The sequence below is a fragment of the Canis aureus genome, chromosome 4 (assembly GCF_053574225.1).
Source record: "Canis aureus isolate CA01 chromosome 4, VMU_Caureus_v.1.0, whole genome shotgun sequence".
NCBI lineage: Eukaryota > Metazoa > Chordata > Mammalia > Carnivora > Canidae > Canis > Canis aureus.
In genome coordinates, this window is record NC_135614.1 from 20,345,774 (window position 1) to 20,368,534 (window position 22,761).

General features: G+C 33.5%; 1 protein-coding gene across 7 annotated transcripts in view; it reads right to left on the reverse strand.

The window, feature by feature from the left end:
• Positions 1-22,761, reverse strand: part of CTNNA3 (catenin alpha 3) — a 1,688,099-nt gene that overhangs the window by 1,220,209 nt on the left and 445,129 nt on the right. For all 7 annotated transcript variants that reach the window (XM_077894689.1, XM_077894690.1, XM_077894691.1 and 4 more), the window contains exon 7: positions 4,891-5,094. In XM_077894689.1, the coding sequence (XP_077750815.1) occupies positions 4,891-5,094 (204 nt within the window). The remainder of the gene's footprint in view (positions 1-4,890; positions 5,095-22,761) is intronic.

Here is a 22,761-nt window from a genome sequence, read left to right on the forward strand (position 1 = left end):
CAGTGCCCGTCACCCCCAACCCCCACCCACCTCCTCTTCCCCCACCCCTAGTTCGTTTCCCAGAGTTAGGAGTCTCTCATGTTCTGTCTCCCTTTCTGATATTTCCCACTCACTTTTCCTCCTTTCCCCTTTATTCCCTTTCACTATTTTTTATATTCCCCAAATGAATGAGACCATATAATGTTTGTCCTTCTCCAATTGACTTATTTCACTCAGCATAATACCCTCTAGTTCCATCCACGTCGAAGCAAATGGTGGGTATTTGTCATTTCTAATGGCTGAGTACTATTCCATTGTATACATAAACCTCATTTTCCTTATCCATTCATCTTTCGATGGACACCGAGGCTCCTTCCACAGCTTAGCTATTGTGGACATTGCTGCTATAAACATCGGGGTGCAGGTGTCCCGGCATTTCATTGCATCTGTATCTTTGGGGTAAATCCCCAGCAGTGCAATTGTTGGGTCATAGGGCAGGTCTATTTTTAACTCTTTGAGGAACCTCCACACAGTTTTTCAGAGTGGCTGCACCAGTTCACATTCCCACCAACAGTGCAGGAGGGTTCCCCTTTCTCCACATCCTCTCCAACATTTGTGGTTTCCTGCACAGCATTCTTTAAACTGGAAGTTGAGGACTAAAGTACAACAGCTATCCTAAAATTCTTGAGCAAATTCTGAGAAAGGTTTGAGCTCAGCTAATACCAGCAAAGTACATTCCCTTTCATTAAAGTTGATGAAACAGTTATGAAGAAACATCATTTGTGATATAATCCTAAAATAAAAATAAACTTGGGAATGTATTCTGATAATATATCCCATTATTCTTCCAGATTGGTTCCTGCTGTTTAATTCCAATATTCATTGTCTAAATCAAGATACTACTATAAGGCCTAAAACACTGCACTGTTTTATGAAAAGGAGCTAGTACACTGCTTCTGTAGTGTTTTCTCATAATACTACGAATTCACATTTTTCATTATTAATGGATTGTACTTATAATAGAATGTTAATATAATGTGCATATAAATGGATTTCTGATCATGTGAACCTCCACTGCATAAATTTAGTTCCTCCTTCTCTGACCTCAACACCAACATTAGGGCAGATCACCAGACATTACCCACACACATTAAGTCTTTCATTCCCTGAAAAAAAAAAAAATGCCTTCCTCAATAAGTATTTAACATTATATCCTAAGAGAAAGGAATAGATAGATAAAGATATATAGTGTTATATATATAGTGTGTATATACATACACACTATATATATATATATATATATATATATATATATATATAGTGCTGCTATAATATATATATATATATATACTAAGATCACCCAAAGAACAGTTTTCTCTCCTCTGTTCTTTTTCCTTTCCTATATTTCTGTTCTTACTATTAATCCTTCCAAGTTTTCTCCATGGTTATCATTTAATATAATAAATAAATACAAATTAATTGCTTTAGGCACACTGTTACTTTAATTTAAAAAACTGAGAAGCAAACACTAAATTCAATCTACCTGTATCCACATAATAATTACTGAGCACCAACTACTTGCAAGTCTCTGTGCTAATGGCTGGGGAGATAATTCTCACTCTCTTAGAGCTCCTGTCCAGCAAGTAAACATAGAAATTCCAACAGGGATGAGAGCTAAAAATGGGAAAGTGCCACTAGAGAGAGGTATTTCAGGGGCATTTACTCTTCTATGCCAGAAGAGGAACAAGGAAACATGAGGGAATGAGGAAGGAAGAAGAAAACAGCCTCCATCAAGCATGAAGGGTAGTAGGACCTACCCAATTAAATAACTGAAAAACATTTAAATTCCTACATTGAGGCTATCCTTAAAAAATATATATGTGAGTTAAGATAATTACCTGAAAATGACTTAAAAAAAAGCTACTTACCTCTGATCTTAATTATTTGCATATTATAACTGAAGAAGCTTCTTTCCACTTCACTCTTCTAACACAGAACTTACCTTGTTTTAAAACTAACATATCTAACAGAAGGATATTAGTAATATAAATTTTACTTGACAAATGGGCCTTGAAACTGAATATCAGAGTAAACCACTGTTAAGAAAAAGAGAAGTAAAACATAGAAAAATACATATATATATATATATATATATATATATATATATATATATATATATATATATTTTTTTTTTTTTTTCAGTGCCTCATGTAGCACTGAAGTAGATAACTGGAGTTGATATTTAAACATCTCTTTTCTGTTTGACAAAATTACTTTTCAGTAATAATCATTATTCTTTTGATATGTTCTTTAACTTTAAAGCAATGGACAAATCTTAAAAGGGAAACAAATTTCAAAGTTAGTACTCAAAGTCAGTAAATTATTACACAAATGAAAAAAGTTTTTTACATATGGACTTCACATGTATAAAATTTGCATTTACTTAACACAAATATTACCCCTGGCAATTCATACTGTTCCACTGTCATAATTTAGAAATTGAAATAAAAATTCTAAATGATCACATAAAATAAGAGAATTGAAGTGACTCTATTTCTAGTTTTTTGTCTTTACAATCATTGTGTCATCATTGTTTATTTTGAATCTGCTGTTTAAATGTATAAGGAATATAATGGTTATTAAAGTATAATAATAAAATGTGCAATTTGAATCATAATACATATTACTAAAAGTCAATTCTAACCACAGTAATTGTTTAGAACTTAGAAAAAGTTTTGAGGAAAACATTTTCTCACTTAACATTTAGAATTGCTAGAACACAGTGATAGTAAAAAGCAGACCAACTTTCAGTTGGTTTTATTATTGTTTATAAATATCTAGATATAATGCCCTTTCTTAATGATTGCTCCCAGGGTAGAATGTTCCCATCACTTCAACTTTGGTATGAGTATTTTTGACTCAAATAGTTTTTAACCCAAAGTTGAAGAGAGCCATGAAATCACTTATGTGATATGTATTGATGATGTACAGGACCAGCTTCTGGGGACTGTGACTGCACATAGGGCCCCATACTCAGAAAGAACCCCATGGTTGGCCTTTAATGCTCTCATATCACAGTCTGATGGAGTGATGAAGCATATGTCCTAGACTTACATTTAGTTCTGCCTCCCTCACCCAACAATCGCTGTCACCCTTGGCAAAAGGCAAAGTGGGTCACAGTCATGGGGAAAAGCCACAGATACCTGTGAGGGTCTGCATGTTCCCACAAGTATCCCTAAACACTAGAGAGACAAACATTAAATAGCAAATAAAAATTACCTTTGTTGGGTCAATCAAGACTGTGAAAAGGGAAAAAGTTTTTTGTCCTGCTTTTGAACAAAAATATTTGCATTTTCATTTTGCATCAAGCTCCACAATTACGTAGCCATCCTTGACTATGTATGTAGGTGACTGTGCATGTGTATCTGTTCACTTTTGTATCTAAAGGAATAAAACAACTTTATCTATATCTGATGAAGTGAAATTATCTATAATTTTATAGTTTAGAGATAAAATAACTTAAATATAATTGTATTTTTATCTATAATATGAGAATAATTTTAATAGTTTACAGATCATGAGAGAAGGAAATCCAATACAATATTATCTTTTGAGTTTCTTATAACTGATGACTTCCCTTAAAAAATCTTTAAGAATATATATGTTCTCTGGGTTCATATTTGCCTTATATAATTTTCTATTTCTTTTGCTGTGTCATGATTTTCCATAAAAAATAATAAAAAAATACTGGAAATAGAAAAAGAATATATCATATGCTAAAAATGGAGATATTCTAGCTTAGAAGCAGGATATGATGTTACTAACATGTTGTTCTTATTAACACAATCTGCTTTACAACTTTGATTTCTTGACAGGCAAACGATTTTTGGTCGGGAGCCAAAGTCATCAAATATTAAGAGTATGGAGATACATCAAATGTGCAGAAGGAGCCTTAAAACTTATTAACTAATTTTAGCACATTTCAATTATTCATATAAATTACTTATCCTGAACAATCCTAAATCTTCAACTTCACACCAAAAAGTCATATGCTTTCTAACTAATAATTTTCAAAATGTACCCTTATAATTCTTTAATTATTCCATTTATAAGGCAGATGAACAAAATATTTTATAAATATATATTATTATATATTAATTATATATATTATATAAATCCTTCATTTTGTTTAGCTCTATTATTTAAGGAAGCTTTATGAACAATATATGCCTCCAATGTCTTCAAGGCTTTCTTCTCTATTTTGAAAACAGCAATAAGATTTGAATGTAAGAATTGGCATAGATACTCCATAGATCGATGTAGATATGTACATATGAAATGAATATATCATATATAAAGATGATGAAGTGAAACTAAAAGCACCTTGAAACAAATACTTTTGCATCTCTCTAAATTTAGACAGCATTTTTATTATTCCTATGAGATAGCTAAAACTCCAAAAAAATTGTGACATTATGTCACATGTGAAAAAGGTTAGGAGTTAACGTTACAAATTACATGAGCTCCTTACACCTTCAAAAATTACCCCTGATTCTGCAGCATTAACCCTATCTAATACTGTCTAAACTCTAATTTTGTTATTCACCAACATAATCCTGCCCTTCTCATCATTTTCCTTTTATCCTTTAAATTGATGTCCAACTCATTTCTTTTCTCTAACATTGACTCCTTTCCTCAACTAATATTTAAATACCACCTCAAACAAAACAATTACACAGTTGGATCCCATCCCTAGAAACTACTATATCAATGCTGTACTCTGTAAGCAGCACCCAAGCAGAAAGCCAACCTATGTAACACTTGTACTCATTTATAATTTATCACATTTGTACACAGAAAGAACTTCAGCACATATCAGTGTATGGGATTGGTGGAAAGCCAGTTACCTACATTGTTCATGTACTCTGAAAGCAGATCCTGGAGAGCCTGGCGAATGGCGTTGCATTCTGCAATAATCCGTTCCCGATGGAAATCTCTAGTGCATGAAGAGTCAGCTAATAGTGCAGCCCCACTGATAATAGCTTCAAGACGCTTCTCTAGTGATGGTCTAATTTCTTCCTCAGTCACTGTGAGCGGATCCAAGACAATTAAATTCTAAAGGAAGAATACATTTTGATAATTAGAACTCCATTGCATTGTTTTTAAGAAAAATAAATATTATTTCTCTTTCACAGTTATAATTCAGAGGTGATAATAAAGAAAATTCCATTTCCATGCATTATTCTAGGTAATAATTATTATTCAAATGAGAGATAAAAATTGTGCAATTATGAGCATCAAGTCTAGTGTCAGACAAACTCATATCCATATCCTGCCTTTCCCACTCATCAATACTGTGAGCTCAATCAAGTAGCATACCCTTTGAACCTTACCTTCCTGATCTGTAAAACTGAAATATTAATGTCTCATAAAACTGTTGTAAGAACTATGTGAATGCTTACTATAGTGCATAGCACATATTAACTATTATTTACAGTAGTCACCTTAATATAGAACTTTATGTAATATTTTCACATATATTATCTCAGGGCAATAAAGATATTGTTAACTACACATTTCAACTGATGATGAGTCAAGCTGAGGCTCTCTTGCCCAAGGTCACTGGGCAAATAAACAGTGATTTCAGAGGAGTTTCTGGGTTGTATAATACCTATTTCAATATTATTTTTATTATGCCTCACTCTAAATCATACACTCTAATTAACCTCAACACTAACATATCAAAGAGAATTCTGAATTTAATTATTCATTTAATAAGTAAAACACTATCTTCCATTTGATCTATTATAAATTCCAGCTATATCCCACTATTGGATCCTGACATGATATTTTTAATGTTTCCATTTTATGTAAGTTTTCAGGCAACAGAAGTCAACACAATCTATGGCCTATGAAGAAAAGATGGATAATATGAGGCTTTAAGGGTTCTTTTATTAAAATATATCAAGAAAAGAAGCCCTTCCAAGATTTAACCATAATGTGGTAATTGGAGAAAGAATTAGTATCAAATTAAAGCTCTCTGGAGAACCTGTAGCATAAAATGAAATCATATAATGATCTTCAAAATGTATGTGCATATGTGAGTATACACATACAAACACAAACACACAGAATGATCAGTGTATAATCTTACATATATGTATACACACATATACAGAGGTGTACATATATTGTGTGTATATGTATATCTTACATTAATCATTGCCCTACATTACATTATGATAAATCTTTGGAAATCAAAAGTAGGATAAAATTTTTAAAACTTCAATTCTAGGCCAAGCTTGGAAGAGAAAATCATTTCAGAAAGACAAAACGTTTCAAAACAATTAGAAAAAAAGAATTAGTACTATGTAATGTTCATATACTATATAAAATACAACTAGAAATAGATCTTTTATATAATTGGTGAAATGTCTTGAGATTATCCAGAATAATTCTTCCTCTCATGATTCTATTTCCTTCCTATTTTTCTCCTGTGTTAATGAGTCTCTCCATTTTTCTCTTTTATATGAACAAAAAAATGAAAAAAATAGAAAGGAAATTAATTTTACAAATATCAATTTTAACATTTTCTTTATCCAGTGCATAATCTTCTCAAATAGACAATAACTCTACCATAGACTTGGCCATCCATCAAGGACTCATTTACATCTAAATCTACCTCCTTATTTCATTTGCGATTTTTACCATGTCTTTCTTTGCCTGACTAATTTAGCACAAATATTCTATTCCAGTGTTTCATAACAATTATTAAACCAATTAAAATCTTTTTGAAAAGATCTCTTCAATGTGATATTATCACTAAGAAGAGACACTGAGGACAAAAGAACTGCTTGCTCAAATGCCATTAGAAGATGTGTTAGAAACAGTTAATATGTCTCCAGCTTATAATGTGTAAAACTGATTAAATTTCAAATGTTTATCTATAAGTATTGCTAGAAGAAATGTAATTTTAGATGTTCTGCCTATGACTTCACATCAGAAAACAACCTTTCTTATAGGATTAAGCTCACTGTAGCTCCTGCTCTATAAGACCAGTTCTCAAACAATCCTACCTTTGGATTATTACCTGCTTGACCCTTAAGCCAGATTCTTTCATCTCATCTAAACTCAAACTATTGCCTACTCTGACATCTGATACCCACATGCAGGCCTCTTGATTCTGCCTAAAACTACTGTCTTCCTATTTACATTCTATAAAAGTTTTTACTCTCCTTGTCATCAAATAAATGAAAAGGTGAGAGTTTTTTATATAACTTGAATGTTCTATAAAGTAGAATGGATATGTGATATCTACTGAAGTAAAAAATTATCTTTCCGAAACATCAGTAAGATGATGAAATAGGTTCCACACTTCATAGAAACTGATTTAACAATGACCCATGAACTAGAATACCTTTATAAAAGTCTTATTGTACAGCTGAGAAGTTCCAGCACCCCTGTGGAGCAAAAAACCAAAGAACAGAGCATTGAAGAGGAAAAAAAAAAAAAAAAAAAAAAAAAACTACCTTCCCTTTATCTGTGTCAAGATAGCACAGCCTAGAGCCTACAGAGACTGCCTTCACCTACAATTTATTGGGCTAGGAAAAGTGAGAGCAAAGTGAGCCCTCAGCTTCCCCAGCCTTGTGAAAAGGCTGTCCAAAAGGCCCACATCCATCTTTCCATACCCATACATTGAAAGCTTAATAGTCTTGGGATAGGTAAGAGAGAGAAAAAGGCAAGAGGTCAGAACAACCAATGCATGAATTTTAACCACTGGCAGATCCTACTAATTGGAGTATGGCTTCTAATAAGAACCCTGTCCATAACCCAGTAGGACCTCTGCCTATAGATCCTACAACAAGCCAAAATGTACTACCAGCATTCCATGTAACCCCTTTCTCCCTGTAGCCAACATCCCAAGCTCTCCTGCAGACATATGAGCTCCCACAGAGCACACAAATATTAGCATCTAGCTGTATCTGCTGGATTAGGAAGAGGTACATAACCTTGAACACTTCAGGGCAAAGCTCTCAGGAAGATAAATAGAAGAATCTCAGCACCTGCACCTGGCCTTGCTTTGCAGGATCAAGCTAAGATACACAGTCTAAGACCTTACCCCCAGGGGAATAAGGAGGAATAAACCAAGTGCATACATAGAAAGAGTCTGAGAGAACCCACTATCTCTAGCATCTTTGACTGGTGAAGATCTTTCTCTCCTGAAGCCAGTCATGCTTCAAATGAGACAGCATGCAAGGTTTCAAGGAGCATGAAGAATCAAAGAAATATGGTATCACCAAAGGAACAAAATAAAGCTCCAACAGCTGATTCTAAAAAAATGGAGATTTACTAATTGCCTAAAAAATAATTCAAAATAATCATCTTTACAAGTTCACCAAGGTAAGAGAGAGAACAGACAACTCTATGAAGTCAGGAAAATAATACATGAACAAAATGGTAAGTTTAACATAAAGACAGAAATCATAAAAAATAATCTCTGGGGCTGAAGAATACAATCACTGAATTGTATATCTACTAAAGAGGTCAAGAATCGCTTAGAACATGCAAAAGAAAGGATCAATAAACTCAAGAACAAATCTTTTGAAATTACGTAGTCAGAGGAACAAAAAGAAAAAAACTAGTAAAAAGAGTAAAGAATAATTACAGGTCTTCGGAACACCACCCAAAAAAATCAATATACATATTATGGGAGTCCCAGAGGAGAAGAGAAAGAAAAACGTTCAGAAATCTTATTTAAAGATATAATGACCAAAAAAAATTTCACAAACTGGGGAGGGAAATAAACACCCAGATCCACGAAGTACAAAGAACCCCAAACAGATTAAATATAAAAAGATCTTCATCTAGACATATTACAATCAGATTGTCAAAAGTCAAAGACAAAATAGAATTTTGAAAGCAGTAAGAGAAAACCAACTTCTCTAATACAAGGGAGCCCCCATAAAATTATCATCACATTTCTCAGCAGAAATCTTGATTGCCAGGAGAAAGTGAAATGATATATTCAAAGGATTAAAAGAAAAAGGTGGCAACCAAGAGTACCGTAACTGGCAAAGATGTTTTTCAGAAGAAAAGATAAAGACATTCCCAGACAAACAAAACCAAAGTTCATTACCACTAGGCCCACATTATAAAATATGCTAAAGAGTTCAAGTTGAAACAAAGCACACTAATTAGGAACATGAAAACATTTGAAAATGTGAAAGTCACCAGTAAAGATAAATATATAAATTCAAAATACTCTTAACATTGTAATGATGATGGATAAATTACTTATAACTGTAGCATAGCAGTTTTAAAAAGTATTAAAATAACCAAATCTACAAATATTTGCTAATGAACACAGCATTAAAAATTTTAAATTATAATAGGAATAACAAAAATGTTAATATAAAATATAAAAATATATTTTGGGGGGATTAGTTGGTTGAGTGTCCAAATCTTGATTTCAGTTGAGGTAATGATCTCAGGATCATGAGATTGAGCCCCACATTGGGCTCCATGCTCAGTAGGGAGTCTGCTTGAGATTTTCTCTCTCTCCCTCTCTCTCTGTTCTTCCCCCACAAGAATAAATAAATAAATAAATCTGTTTTTAAAAAGTATATGGTTTTTGTATACTGTCAAAGTTACATTATCAGTTTAAAATAAACTATAAAATGTGTTATGTAAGCCTCATGGTAACCATAAAAAAAATAATCCTGGGGCTCCTAGACAACTCAGTCAGTTGAGTGTCTGACTCTTGATTTCAGCCCAGGTCATGATCCCAGAGTTGTGGAAGTGAGGCTTGTGTCAGACTAATCAATAATTAAAAATCACCCAACAAAGAAAAGCATAAGACCTGAAGTTTTCTCTAGTGAATTCTACCAAACATTTAAAGAAAAAAATAATACCAATCCTCCTCAAACTTTTCCAAAAATTTGAAGAGAAGGAAACAGTCCCAAACTAATTTTGAAGCCAGCATTTCCCTGATATCATACCCAGACAAGGATAACTACAAGGAGAGAAAAAGTAGAGGCCAAAATCCCTGATGTACAGCAATTCTCAACAAAATCCTATCAAACTGAATCAAGAGCATATTTAAAAGAGTATACATCATGACCAAGAGGGATTTGTCCTGGGATGCAAGGATGGTATGACATATGCAAATCAATAAGTGTGATATATACATTATTAAAAGAAAAGATTAAAACCATATGATCATCTAACTAGACACAGAAAAAGCATCTGACATAATTCAATAGCTTTTATGATAAAAACTGTCAACAAACAGATATGGAAGGATTATACATCATCACAATAAAGATCACATATGACAAGCACATCATTATTGCACTAAATAATGAAAAGCTGAAAGTTTTTCCTCCAAGATAGGAAATAAGACAAGCATGGCCACTCTTTCCACTTTTATTCAGCATAGTACTGGAAGTCTTAGCTAGAGTAATTGGACAAGAAAAAAAAAAGACATCCAAATTGTAAGGAAGAGGTAAAGTTGTTTCTGTTGCAGATGACAGGACCCTATATACATATATATATATATAAAACTCTAAAGATACCAACAAGAACTGCTAAAACTAAAAATAAATTCATTAAAGTTACAGAATAAAAATCAATATACAGATATCAATTGCATTTCTATACACTTAAAATGAACTATTACAAAAATTGTAGAAAACAATCTAATTTGAAAAGACAATCTAATCCAAAAGAATAAAAATACTTAGGAACAATTTAGCAAAGGAAATTATAGATCTGTATACTGACATTACAAAACATTAATAAAGAAATTGAAGAATAAGATAAATAAGTGAATAAATGGAAGGATATCTTACATTCACAGATTGAAGATTTATATTGTTAAAAAAAGTCCAGATACAACTCATATAATCTACTAAGTCAATGCAATCCCTGACAAAATGTCAATGACATTTTTCATAGAAATAGAAAAAACAATTCCATAATTCATATAGAACCAAAGACCCCCCAATAGTCAAAAATCTTAAGCAAGAAGGACAAAGCTGGAAGCATCACACTTCCTAATTTCAAACTGCATTACAAAACTTTAGTAATTAAAACGCCACGGTAATGGCATAAAAGTAGCCACATAGATATAGAACAGAAATAGATTCCAGAAATAAACCCATCATATACAGTCAACTAATTTTCAAAAAGAATGCCAAGAACACACAACGTGAAAAATAAAGTCTCTTCAATAAATGCTGCTGGGACAACTGGATAATTGCATACAAAAGGATGAAAATGAACCCTTACATTACACTATGAACAGAAATCAATGTAAGATAAATTAATGACTTGGGGCACCTGGGTGGCTCTGAGGTTAAGCATCTGCCTTTACGTAGCTCAGGTCAAGATACCGTAGCTCAGGTCAAGATACCGAAACCCTGGGATGCAGCCCTGAATGGGGCTCTCTGCTCAGCGGGGAGCCTGCTTACCCCTCTCCCCCTCCCTCTGCCTTTTCCCTTAACTCGTGCCCTCTCTCTCTCTCTCTCTCAAATAAATAAATAAAATCTTTTAGAAAAGATGAATTAATGACTTAAATGTAAAACTTTGAAAGTGTAAAACTCCTAAAAAGCAAATATAGGGGGAAAATTCCTTGATGTTGCTCTTGGTAATGCTTCTTTGCATACATGTGGCAATGAAAGTAAAAGCAGACAAGTGGAATTACATCAAACTAAAGAATTTTTGCACAGTAAAGGAAACAATCAACAAAATAAAAAGGCAACCTAGAGAATGGGAGAAGATATTTGCAAACTGTATATGTGATAATGGGCTGATATCCAAATTATATAAAGAACTCATGAAACTTAATAGCAAAAACAAAAAACAAACATACAAAAACACTTCAATTAAAAAATGGGCAAAGGATTGAATAGATATTTCTCAAAAGAAGTCATACAAATGGACATTAGGTATATTTAAAAGTGCTCAAGAGCATTAATCATTAGGTAAATACAAATCAAAACCACAGAGATATCACTTCACATCTTTTAGAATGGCTATTATTAAAAATACATTAAATGTATTTTTATGTATTAAAAATAAATAAAATTATACATGCATGGGAAGTCTTGGTGACAATGTGGAGAAAAAGGAATCCTTGTGTATTGTTTGTAGGAATATAAATTGGTACAGCCATTATGGAACACAGTATGGAATTCCCTTAGAATATTAAAAATAGAATTACCATATCATCCAACAACCCCACTCTGTGTATTTACCTATAGGAATTGACATCAGGACCTCAGATACCTGTAATCCCATGTTCACTGCAGCAATATTCATAATAGTCAAGAACATGAAACAGCCTACATGTCCATCAGTAGATAACTGATAAAGAAAATGTGGAATATATGTACCATAAAATATTATTCAGCCTTAAAAAAGAAAAAATCCTACCATTTGTAATAACATGGACCTGGAGGACAATATGGTAAATGAAGCAAGCCAGACACAGACAAACAAATATTTTATTATCTCCCTTATACTTGGAATCTAAAATAGTCAGACTCATAGAAGCAAAGAGTAAACTAGTGGTTTTCAGAGATTTGTGGGAGGTGATGGTCAAAGGGTACAAATTTTCACTATGCAAGATAAATTCTTCAGATCTTCTATACAGCATAGTACCTGTAGTTAGCAATACTATATTGCATACTTAAATTTTGCTAATAGGGTAGATCTTATGTTAAGTGTTCTCAGCACAAGATAATAATAAGGTTGTTGATAATGATGATGGTGGTGATGATGAAGAAAAAGAAGAAACGACATGATGTTATATTTTCAAGAGTGCACTCTGTTGAACATAGAAAATATTTTCCCTTTCTTCTAGGCTTTGCTCAATATACACTTACCTGCCTCATACTCTGCCGACAGAAAAATGTTTTCTCAAAAAAGAGCCCTAACCTCATTGTATTCTAGAAGATTGTTTCTATTTAGGAGGTGGTATGCCTTAGAGATCATAAGACCAGGTATAACTTATGGGAGCAGATAGCCTAGCTCATTAGCTATGAGTAAATTTATTCATGTTATTATCATCCTTCATATTCTCCTCTTTCAGCATCTTATAAATTCTTTGGTTAGGGAATTTGATTCCTCATTTTTCTTCATACTACTCAGAATTGAAGACTCTAAGTAAGTTGTACAAGATCATTCAGCTGGTATGTAGCAGAAGCGAAATTTTGTCCAATCTTATTTCCAGTTCCATGTTATAACTACCATGTAATTCTGCTTTCATTGTTTCATGTAATATCACCAACCTCCTTGTGAGATATTATCATAAATTTATAAACGTTAAAACTGAAAGTAAGCAATATTATGTAATTTATCTAATAATATTCTTAAAAGAGAGGATTTAGGACACGACAATAATTTTACAAAACTTACAATTCACATAATTTCCTACTACTCTAGGGAAGCTGACAACCACCTAGTATACCACTCCACTGACCTCTCTCAATACAATTTTTCATCCATTTTTTTCTTCTCATCTGTCCACAGGATGATCTTTATCCTTCTCTCTCCCTTTCACCCCCTCTCTGTTCCTCTCATGCTCTCTCCCCTTCATCTCCTTCTTTTAAAGGCCAACTTCTTTCTGTGCTCTGATCTCAAGCTTCAAGTTATCTTCAATTATTCCTTCCTTACATTTTCAATCCATCTTCTGGGGCTACTATGGTGTTAGGTACTATGTCAGGGATTGGTAAGGGAAGAGAGAACATCCCTGCCTCCTCAGAGGACTCATAGCCTAGAGGAACTGACAAATATTAAATAATTAGATAAGTATATAACTACAATGTGGATATGTGGTATAAATAAAAAGAATTAGAAGTTAAGAATAGGTTAGTTAGGCATAACACTGGACAATTGGGTGCAGATCAAGACAGTTAAAGACAATGCAGCCAAATAAGCTCCAGGGATTCATAGGATTCTCAGGGAAGGGTTGGGATTTCCACAGAACATGAAATTGAAAGTTTAAAAGTAATCATATCCAGATCTTATCAGATCTTGAGTAGGGATCAGGGTTATATTTATAAGGAACTTAGAGCAAGAGGCAGAAGACTGTGATCTATGAAAATAACCCAAAGGAAAGAGATTGGCTTTACTCCTAAAATAATTAGCTAAAGCACCCAGACTGAACTTGAATAGGACACAGAAAACAGCCTGAAAGGCAGAGAAGAGGTCCATACAGTCAGAAAGAGAACATATATAGGAGTAAAGAAAAATTAGAACCTTAAAAAGAATGATTAAAATTCAATTGTAAAATCTTTGGCACACTCATAAGTATTAAAAAAAAAAAAAGAGGTGTATGACCCATAGATGGAGAGTGTGATAACCAACCTAAATAATGATACAGGGAATGACTTAAAATGCATAAATCTTCCAATGGAGTAGCTATGATTTAAATCAACATTGCGGATCATTTTTCTTTTTTGTTGCAGCCTAAAGCCTATCTTTCAGGAAAGAACATATAATGTAAGATTATTTTAGTCAATATGAGTTATGGTGAAAGAAAACTCTGTGGCCTTGAGAAACACAGAAATAAATGCTAACTTTTGAGAAGACTGAGATCATGGCTTTATATGTATTTGGAAGTGAATGATGTGAGGTGAATCCATATAAAATAAGTTAGAAAGACTGACAGAATATATTGCAGAATTAAAAAAACAAAAGTTGTAGCATGATATCTACAGTGCCATCATATACATTAAAAAAAAAAAAACCAAGCAGGTGGCCTGGGTGGCTCAGCGGTGTAGCACCACCTTCAGCCCAGGGTGTGATCCTGGAGACCCGGGATCGAGTCCCACGTTGGCTCCCTCCATGGAGCCTGCTTCTCCCTCTACCTGTATCTCTGCCTCTCTGTGTGTGTGTGTCTCTCATGAATAAATAAATAAAATCTTAAAAAAAAAAAAAGCATACAACATACTTTAGATTTCCCCTGATCACACAAAATATATTAGAGCCTAGGAAAAGGTCTAAAGGAAACATACTAATGCCATAGTACTTGCTATATCTGAAAAGAATCCAGACTGAGATGGTGGCCAATGTTTTAATTTCTTAATAATAACCTAATTGTCTATTACTTATAAAACTAAGTGCTAATTAAAAACTCAAACTCTTAATTTTTGTTAAAAAATGACAACTATTAATCAAACATGTATTATTCTATTACATTCTAAATATCAATTAAATATTTATTTTGGAATCATAATAGAAAAAATCATCCTTCCTTTCTTTACCAGAATTAAGTGTGTGTGTGTGTGTGTGTGTGCGTGATATTAAGTTTTCATATTAATTAGCTTGAAGGATTTCAACTAAAGCTATATTGGGTTTAATGCTACAAATATATTTGGTTAATATATGTCTTTTTAAAAAAATAAAGACATATGACCTTGAAGTACCAGGGCTATCTTCTATATATTTTTAAATTTTTACTTAAATTCCATTTAGTTAATATACAGTGTAATACTAGTTTCAGGTGTATGATTTAGTGATTAATCACATACAATGCTCAGTGCTCATTATAAGTGCACTCCTTCCTTAATCCTCATCACCTACTTAACCCATCCTTCACCCCCCACCTTCCCCATCAGTAACCATCAGTAACCATCAGTTCTTTATAGAGCTCTCTATCTTAGTGGAGCTTTAGAATAAAAAAATAAAAAATAAAGATGCTATGCTTTGCCCCCCACTCACATTAAGAAAGTAAGTTAAACTGCCTAAGCCTTTATTTTATTCCTTTTAGAGTGGAGGAAATAAAACCTGTATCCATCATATTGGATTGAATTTCATGTAGCTTTACAACATATTTTAATAATTGTCAGGTAAATCCCACATCATAGTTTCCTTGCTAATACTACTTCTACCTTTTTTTTTTTAAAGATTTTTTTTATACATGAGATACACAAAGACAGAGACATAGGTAGACATAGGCTCCCAGCGGCGAGTCTGATGTGGGACTCGATCCCAGGACCCCAGGATCACGACCTGAGCCAAAGGCATATGCTCAACCACTGAGCCACCCAGGCACCCCTACTTTTACCTTTATACATACTACAACCTATTCCTGATTAATAGAGCCACAGTGTACTATGAAGGAAGCTATTCTTCCTAAAACAGAATACTCAATGTGCTACACAGACATGTATCAGGCAGTTATTCTTTCCCCAAATATTTATTAATCATCCAACATATTTCAGATTCTGAGCTAGGCTTTGGCCATGACTTACCAGGAATATAGGAAGTTATAAAAACTCTTAAGCAAGCTAGAGTATAAAATCAATAATGCTAGAAAAAGTTTTCTGTATTTTAATAAACAAGATGTAATAAATCCTATTCATCATTCACACACTCTATATTCTATGATGAGATTGATCCGATTTACATTCAAAACACTAAAAATCTTACACCTATTCTCCAAAGTGAAATTGCCTATCAAAAGAGATGTAGCTATGATTATAATCAAGTACCAACATTCTTCACAAAACCACATGCAAGTGTTTCAAGTTGGGAGCAGCAGAAATAATAACCACATAGCAGAAATAATGTTCCTCAAGCAACTACATTATCAATCTTCAGAGTGAGTGATAAAAATGGAATAAAATTTCTCCTTATGATTAACAACAGAAAATACTATTGAGAGAACTCACAGGCTCTTCTTTGTCTAAAATATCCATTATTTTACTGCATTTTCACTTAAATAAATTAAAGAAGGGAAGTTCCAGATAGGAAAAAATATAAAGAAAGACAAAATGTGAGAAATAAACTATCAATTAGCAAAATGCTCAATAAATATTATTTACACTATTTTGGTAAACTAGTTAATTTACACATACAAAGTTAACTATATATTCAGTTATATTAAATAAAAATGTACATAATTAACATTCTGTTGTGTATTAATATAATAGAAAAACAGAGAATATTTTAGAAAGACATTCAATATACTTGTAAATTAAGTTAGGTATATGCAGACTCCCTTAAAATTTTTCTTCTAAATGATGAGTGCAGACCATTTAAATAGCCCAATGCATACTATGATAGTGGTTTTACCAGAACATCAATAAAAATTTTAGTCATCTAATTCATTTCACCTGAGGTAGTAACCTCTTCTCTTAGACATATTTATGTCAGAGTTCAGCATCTGTCTATGCACAGCACCACATCATGAACTGTTTGCTTCCATTTTATCAGGTTATATTAAAAATAATATAAGCTTTCAAGAATTTTATTTTCAAGATCTTTTTAAAAGAACTGTAAAATTCCAAGAAGACATTTTGATTTTGTTGTAATATTGATTATAATCCTGCATGAATCTTAGTGTATTCATACCAAAATGTTGTTGACTGAGACAACATATCTTAATGAAGGATCAAGTTATATCTTTGTTATTGATTATTTACTTGGAAATAATCATGTGTTTACATGTTTGTCATCTCTACTTATGGTATGTTTTTAAACCATGTGTAAAAAATTCTACAAATGTATCAGTAATGATGATTCATTCATTCTGTTCACAATGAATTTAGAGAAAATGCAATTTTTATATGCAATCATATTGTCACTAAAAATATACCATATGCTCCGATATTTTTAAGTAGAGTTAATTCTTAATTTTCTTAGCAATTCTACACGTGTCCTACCTTCTATGTTCATGTATTTTACCAATTGCAACCTAACTAAATACAAACCTGCAAAATTCAAGCAAACATTTGGATAGTTCCTGCCATCTTCAAGGTATAGCAGTTGTTATGCCTGTGGAGTACTCCCAGAAAGCAACTCACTGACAAAGAAGAGAAAAGACACACAGGGGGCAACTGGAAAAAACAAGTAATCCCATCTATGTTCTATTTCTATTTGATTCTACCTCTATAATTATGTCCTTTGGGAGAAATAGCATGGTAAGTATAAGCCCTGGATTCATGGGTGGATTGTGCATAGTAGAACACAGAAAAAAGAGTAGCCATTGCAACACAGTCATGCCTAATAACAATAAAACTCTCAAAGTCATGTCTGCCCTAGCCCTTAAAAAATTGTGAGTGGGAACAGGAGTGTTAAGTGATGACGATTTCTCAATAACAGCATCCTTCAGATGCTCTTGATATGATCTCTAACTCCTTTCTCATGTTCTCTAGAACACAGCTATTTAGAGACTTTTTGAGGAACCTCCACACTGTTTTCCACAGTGGCTGTACCAGTTTGCATTCCAACCAATAGTTTGAGTTCTACAGAAGACTTTAAAAAGCCACTGATTTTTTTTATGTTTTTAAAAACTGCAGTTGTCAAACATACCCCTTTCAGAATGTTACAATATTCTCATAGCTCTGATGAATGGGATGCAGAGCAGCATGAAAAACAAGCTTAAAGTGGCACCTGGGTAGCTCAGTCAGTTAAGCGTCTGCCATCAGCTCAGGTCATGATCCCAGGGTGCTGGAATCGAGCCCTGAATCAGGCTCCGTGTTCAGCAGGAAGTCTGCTTCTCCCTCTCTCTATGCTTCTCCCTTCTGCTCATGCACTCTCTCCATCACATAAATAAATAAAATCTTTAAAAAAATAAAAGTAAAAACAAACATAAAGTTAAAAGAATGCATCTATATAACCAGACTACTTTTAATTTAGATACTGATCTTATGCAGTGTGGTATGCTATTAAATAGCATTAAACTATATGCCTTAAATTTAGCAATATATAATGCCTTGGAAGGAAAATTCCATCCCTGGACTCCACTTCAGACTTTTCTAATCAGGATGCCTTAAACCATTAATCATTATGAATGCAAAGCAAAATTGTGGTAAGGATTCTTTCTCCCTTTGTCTTGTCAACAAAAGAAAAAGTAATTGAATATAAAGATCAAAGTCAATGCTTGAAAGGAGTGTCCTATCTAGAGAGAGAGTAAAAGGGATATATACCAGGATAGAGAATGAGAAGAAGTATCAGGTGTCAATAAAAAGTAATTTAGGTAAAAATGAACAGGATTATTTTTCTGTAGTCTGGATGAGAAATTACTAAATTTAAAGGTTTCCAAATTTATTTAACTGTGGCCATGCCTATTAGTTTCATAGTTAGGATCAGGCAAGGAAAAGTATGTGGAATTTCAAAATATCCTCAGGAATTATGAGTCAAGGAATGGGAATTGATGAAAGAGCACTCATTTTTAAACTGAGGCAAAGCACTTTGATGTTACCCCCAAGAAAGCACAAAATTCCTTCAGAATCCTGGCTCCAAAGTTGGTACAGCATCTGCATCAGCACTGAATGTGATTCTCCTTCTAATATAGGTGGTTTTGAGGAGGCTCCTTGGTAAATTACAGCCTGTTTGCTATATGATGAAGATCAGTGAGTGTGGTTCTGCAGCAGGTCAAAACTCTCATGCCTTTCCCAGCTCAAGCTACTCCTGCTGTTTCCTTATTCCAAAGATGTCCCCAGGTCATGTACCAGGATAGATAAAAATGCTTAGTCCATTGCTGTTTCCTCATTAATCATTCCAACACTCATTAATCACCTTTTCAATGACAACTGTAACATGAACACCATATATATTATACTTTATTACAAATATTTTAAGCCCTACATTTAAGTCAGTAATATTCAGACTTAGAAATTCTTCAATATTAAAAAGCATCCAATAAAACAGACTGTTCTTACCACCTTCAGTATATGTCTCATCTGTTTTTCATCAAGTGGTCAGTTGAGCTCAACTCTCAGTCTCAGTCACACACCCAACGGTAGAATCTATTTTATTACACTGCTTCATCCATCACCAGAGTACCCACTCTGCCTCTGGCCTCCCTCTCTCTAAGCTGACCACAAGTAAGATAGTAATGTGGAAAAAAAATATGGTTAGATTCATTCTAGGCATTGAGGAAACCACTAGGCCTTATTAGAGACTTGGTTTTCCTGTGAAATATATAAGATTAATCTACCTCCCACAAACAACTACCCTTCTTCAAAACTCCTGTCTACTGGCAGGCTGCTTAACAAATATAACCTCTGGCAGCTGCATGACAGATGCATGCATCTACACTATATACATCTGCACAGACTGCTTTTTCATCTGTAAGATATGACACATGCCAATTGAATGGCTTATAGTAGGCAGGGAGAGGAGTCAGTGTTGGCCGGCACTTCAGGTCTATTCATTGCTTTCCATTTTTTTCCTTTGCTCTGGGGCTTTTGGTCTTTGCTCTTTTGGATTTTGTTTTTTTGTTTGTTTTCAAATTTTTTTAAAGACTTTATTTATTCATTCATAGAGACACAAAGAGAGAGAGAGAGAGGGAGGCAGAGACACAGGCAGAGGGAGAAGCAGGCACCATGCAGGGAGTCCGACGTGGGACTCCATCCAGGGTCTCCAAGATCACGCCCCGGGCTGCAGGAGGCGCTAAACCGCTGCGCCACCGATTTTGCCTGCTAAATTATTAGTTTCAGGAGGTCATTTGTAGCTAACAAAGCGGAGATTTTGTGACTTGCTTTTAATCCAAACTGCTTAGATGTCAGTAATCAGCTAAATTAGCAGGCTTCACTTTAATTGCGATTCTATCTTTGATTTCACATGTTAAAAATGAGCTGGGATCAGGTGAATGGGCTTAAGCAGAATACAAGTCAATCTGAAAGTATGCAAAAGAATTTAGTTAGGCAGAACCAGCCACATAATTTGGGGGGCTCAATGCAAACTGAAAATTCAGAACCCTTTGTTCAAGATGTATTCAGAATTTCAAGATAGCAACTTCAGCATGAAACTAAACATGAGATCCTTCTAACCACAAGGCCTATGCAACTGCACAGGTTTTGTATGATCATGAAGAGAGCCCCAGGTTTGTCAAAGAAAGCATGAAATAATTTTGCCATTTCTTTTAAATGTTACGCATACTTATTATAAAAATTTGTTGGCAATATTTTCTTCACAATCAATAGTATCTTCAACAAAAAGTTTGTGTTTAGAATTTACAAAGACTTCTTTTCAACTGTTCTCAGAAAATAAGCTTTGAAATTACGGCATAAAGTTTAATGAGCTTTCAAAATATAATTGCCTGCCACCTTTCTGGCCTTTTCAAATCTACTATAAATACTAAAATGTGCAAAAAAAAAAGAGGCTTGTAAATAATATCCATGGCTGGACCTAGGCAACCCTAAATCTTAAATTCAGCAGTATACATACCTATTAACAAAAGCTATAGGTGCCAAACTCTAAAAAAAGGATGGCCACTGTACAATGTTCTCTGTAATAAAGCAGTAATCAACATCCTAAGGAGCAAAATATGGCATTCTATCAGGACCCATATCACGAACCAAATTTCATCAAACCATGTCCTCATACCAAAGAAGTCTAAAATTTTCCACTCCTCATACTTTGATTACAGTAAAAGCAGATTCCTCTAAATTAAAGCCAGAATTCACAGGACCAAATACCAATAAAATTATATTTTACTATTTTTTTATTGTAAGAAATAAATTAATAAATATTCTTCACATTTCTTGATTGCACCTTATTGTCAGGACATTCCTCAAATAAGCAACAATCAATTTTGAACAAAGTACTTTGTCCAACAGATTGCCCATGCTGTAAAGAAAGTTTGCTACACGTGGCAGGAACAAAGTGGATATAATTGATCACTTTAAATGGTAAATACAACATTCCAAAGACTTTGAGATAATATGATCACTAATTGTATCTACAGTTATAAGAGGGGACCACAGAGAACCTTCTGGATTTGGAATAATTTTAACTAATATTCTTGAAGGAACAGTTATAAAAATAATAAGTTGCTTATTTCAGTTCATATGTCATCTATACTTATGTTCAAGTAAATTCCCCTGATAATACTAACTCCAAAAAATATAGTTAAATACTCAGAAGTTTGTAATAACTTCTTTTTGGCTGTCTTTCTTGCTTCATATGGTATCTTCCTTCTCTCAACTGAGTTCATCCTTCTATTGAGGGTATGAAGTCACCATTCCTTCAAGAATAGGTCCATTTGATATTTAAGCCATCCTGGAACACTTCTTTCTCAATCTTTAGAGTTACTACAACTGTCAATTCTTCCTTCTTTCTATATTTCCCTTCCCTTTCTCATTTTAACTACTCTAGTTTTAGTCCTTATTACCTCTTATCAGAAATGTTACAAAAATCTCATGATTCTAAAAAAAAAAAAAAAAAAAAAAAAAATCTCATGATTCTTCTTGCTTCCATCCATGTAGCCCTGAAAAATAATCTGAACACCATGGCTGATTAATCTTCGTATATCTATTTCAGTCTCTTCCTTTCCTAATCAAACACACCTTACATAATAAAGTCTAAATTTCTTGGCTTGGCATTCATTATAGTTTCTTCATATTTGGTTTCTAAGCCATATTGTCTACTGTTCTCCTGCTATAGACACTATAGTATAGTATTTAGGAACGTGGCATGGGCTGGAAATTTCCATTTAATTACTGTAGAAAAGGAGCACTATTAACCTTCTCTTTAAAAGAGGAAAAATATGAGTTAGAAATGTGATTTCCCTAAGAAACAAGCTTTTAGTAAAAAGAAACTTTAAGCCAAATCTCTTATACCTAAAAGTATTTTCTGCATTCTCCACCCCCAGGTAAGTACCATAAAATATCTTAATTGCTGCTAATAAGAAAGCTGAATTTATAAGCTCTTGAACTAAACAAAATACACTGATTTACTGATTGATCAAACTGACACAACAGTCCCAAGTAACATTAACTTCAATCTCATTCTGCTATTCATCTTTAATGATGTGTTCCATGTGGA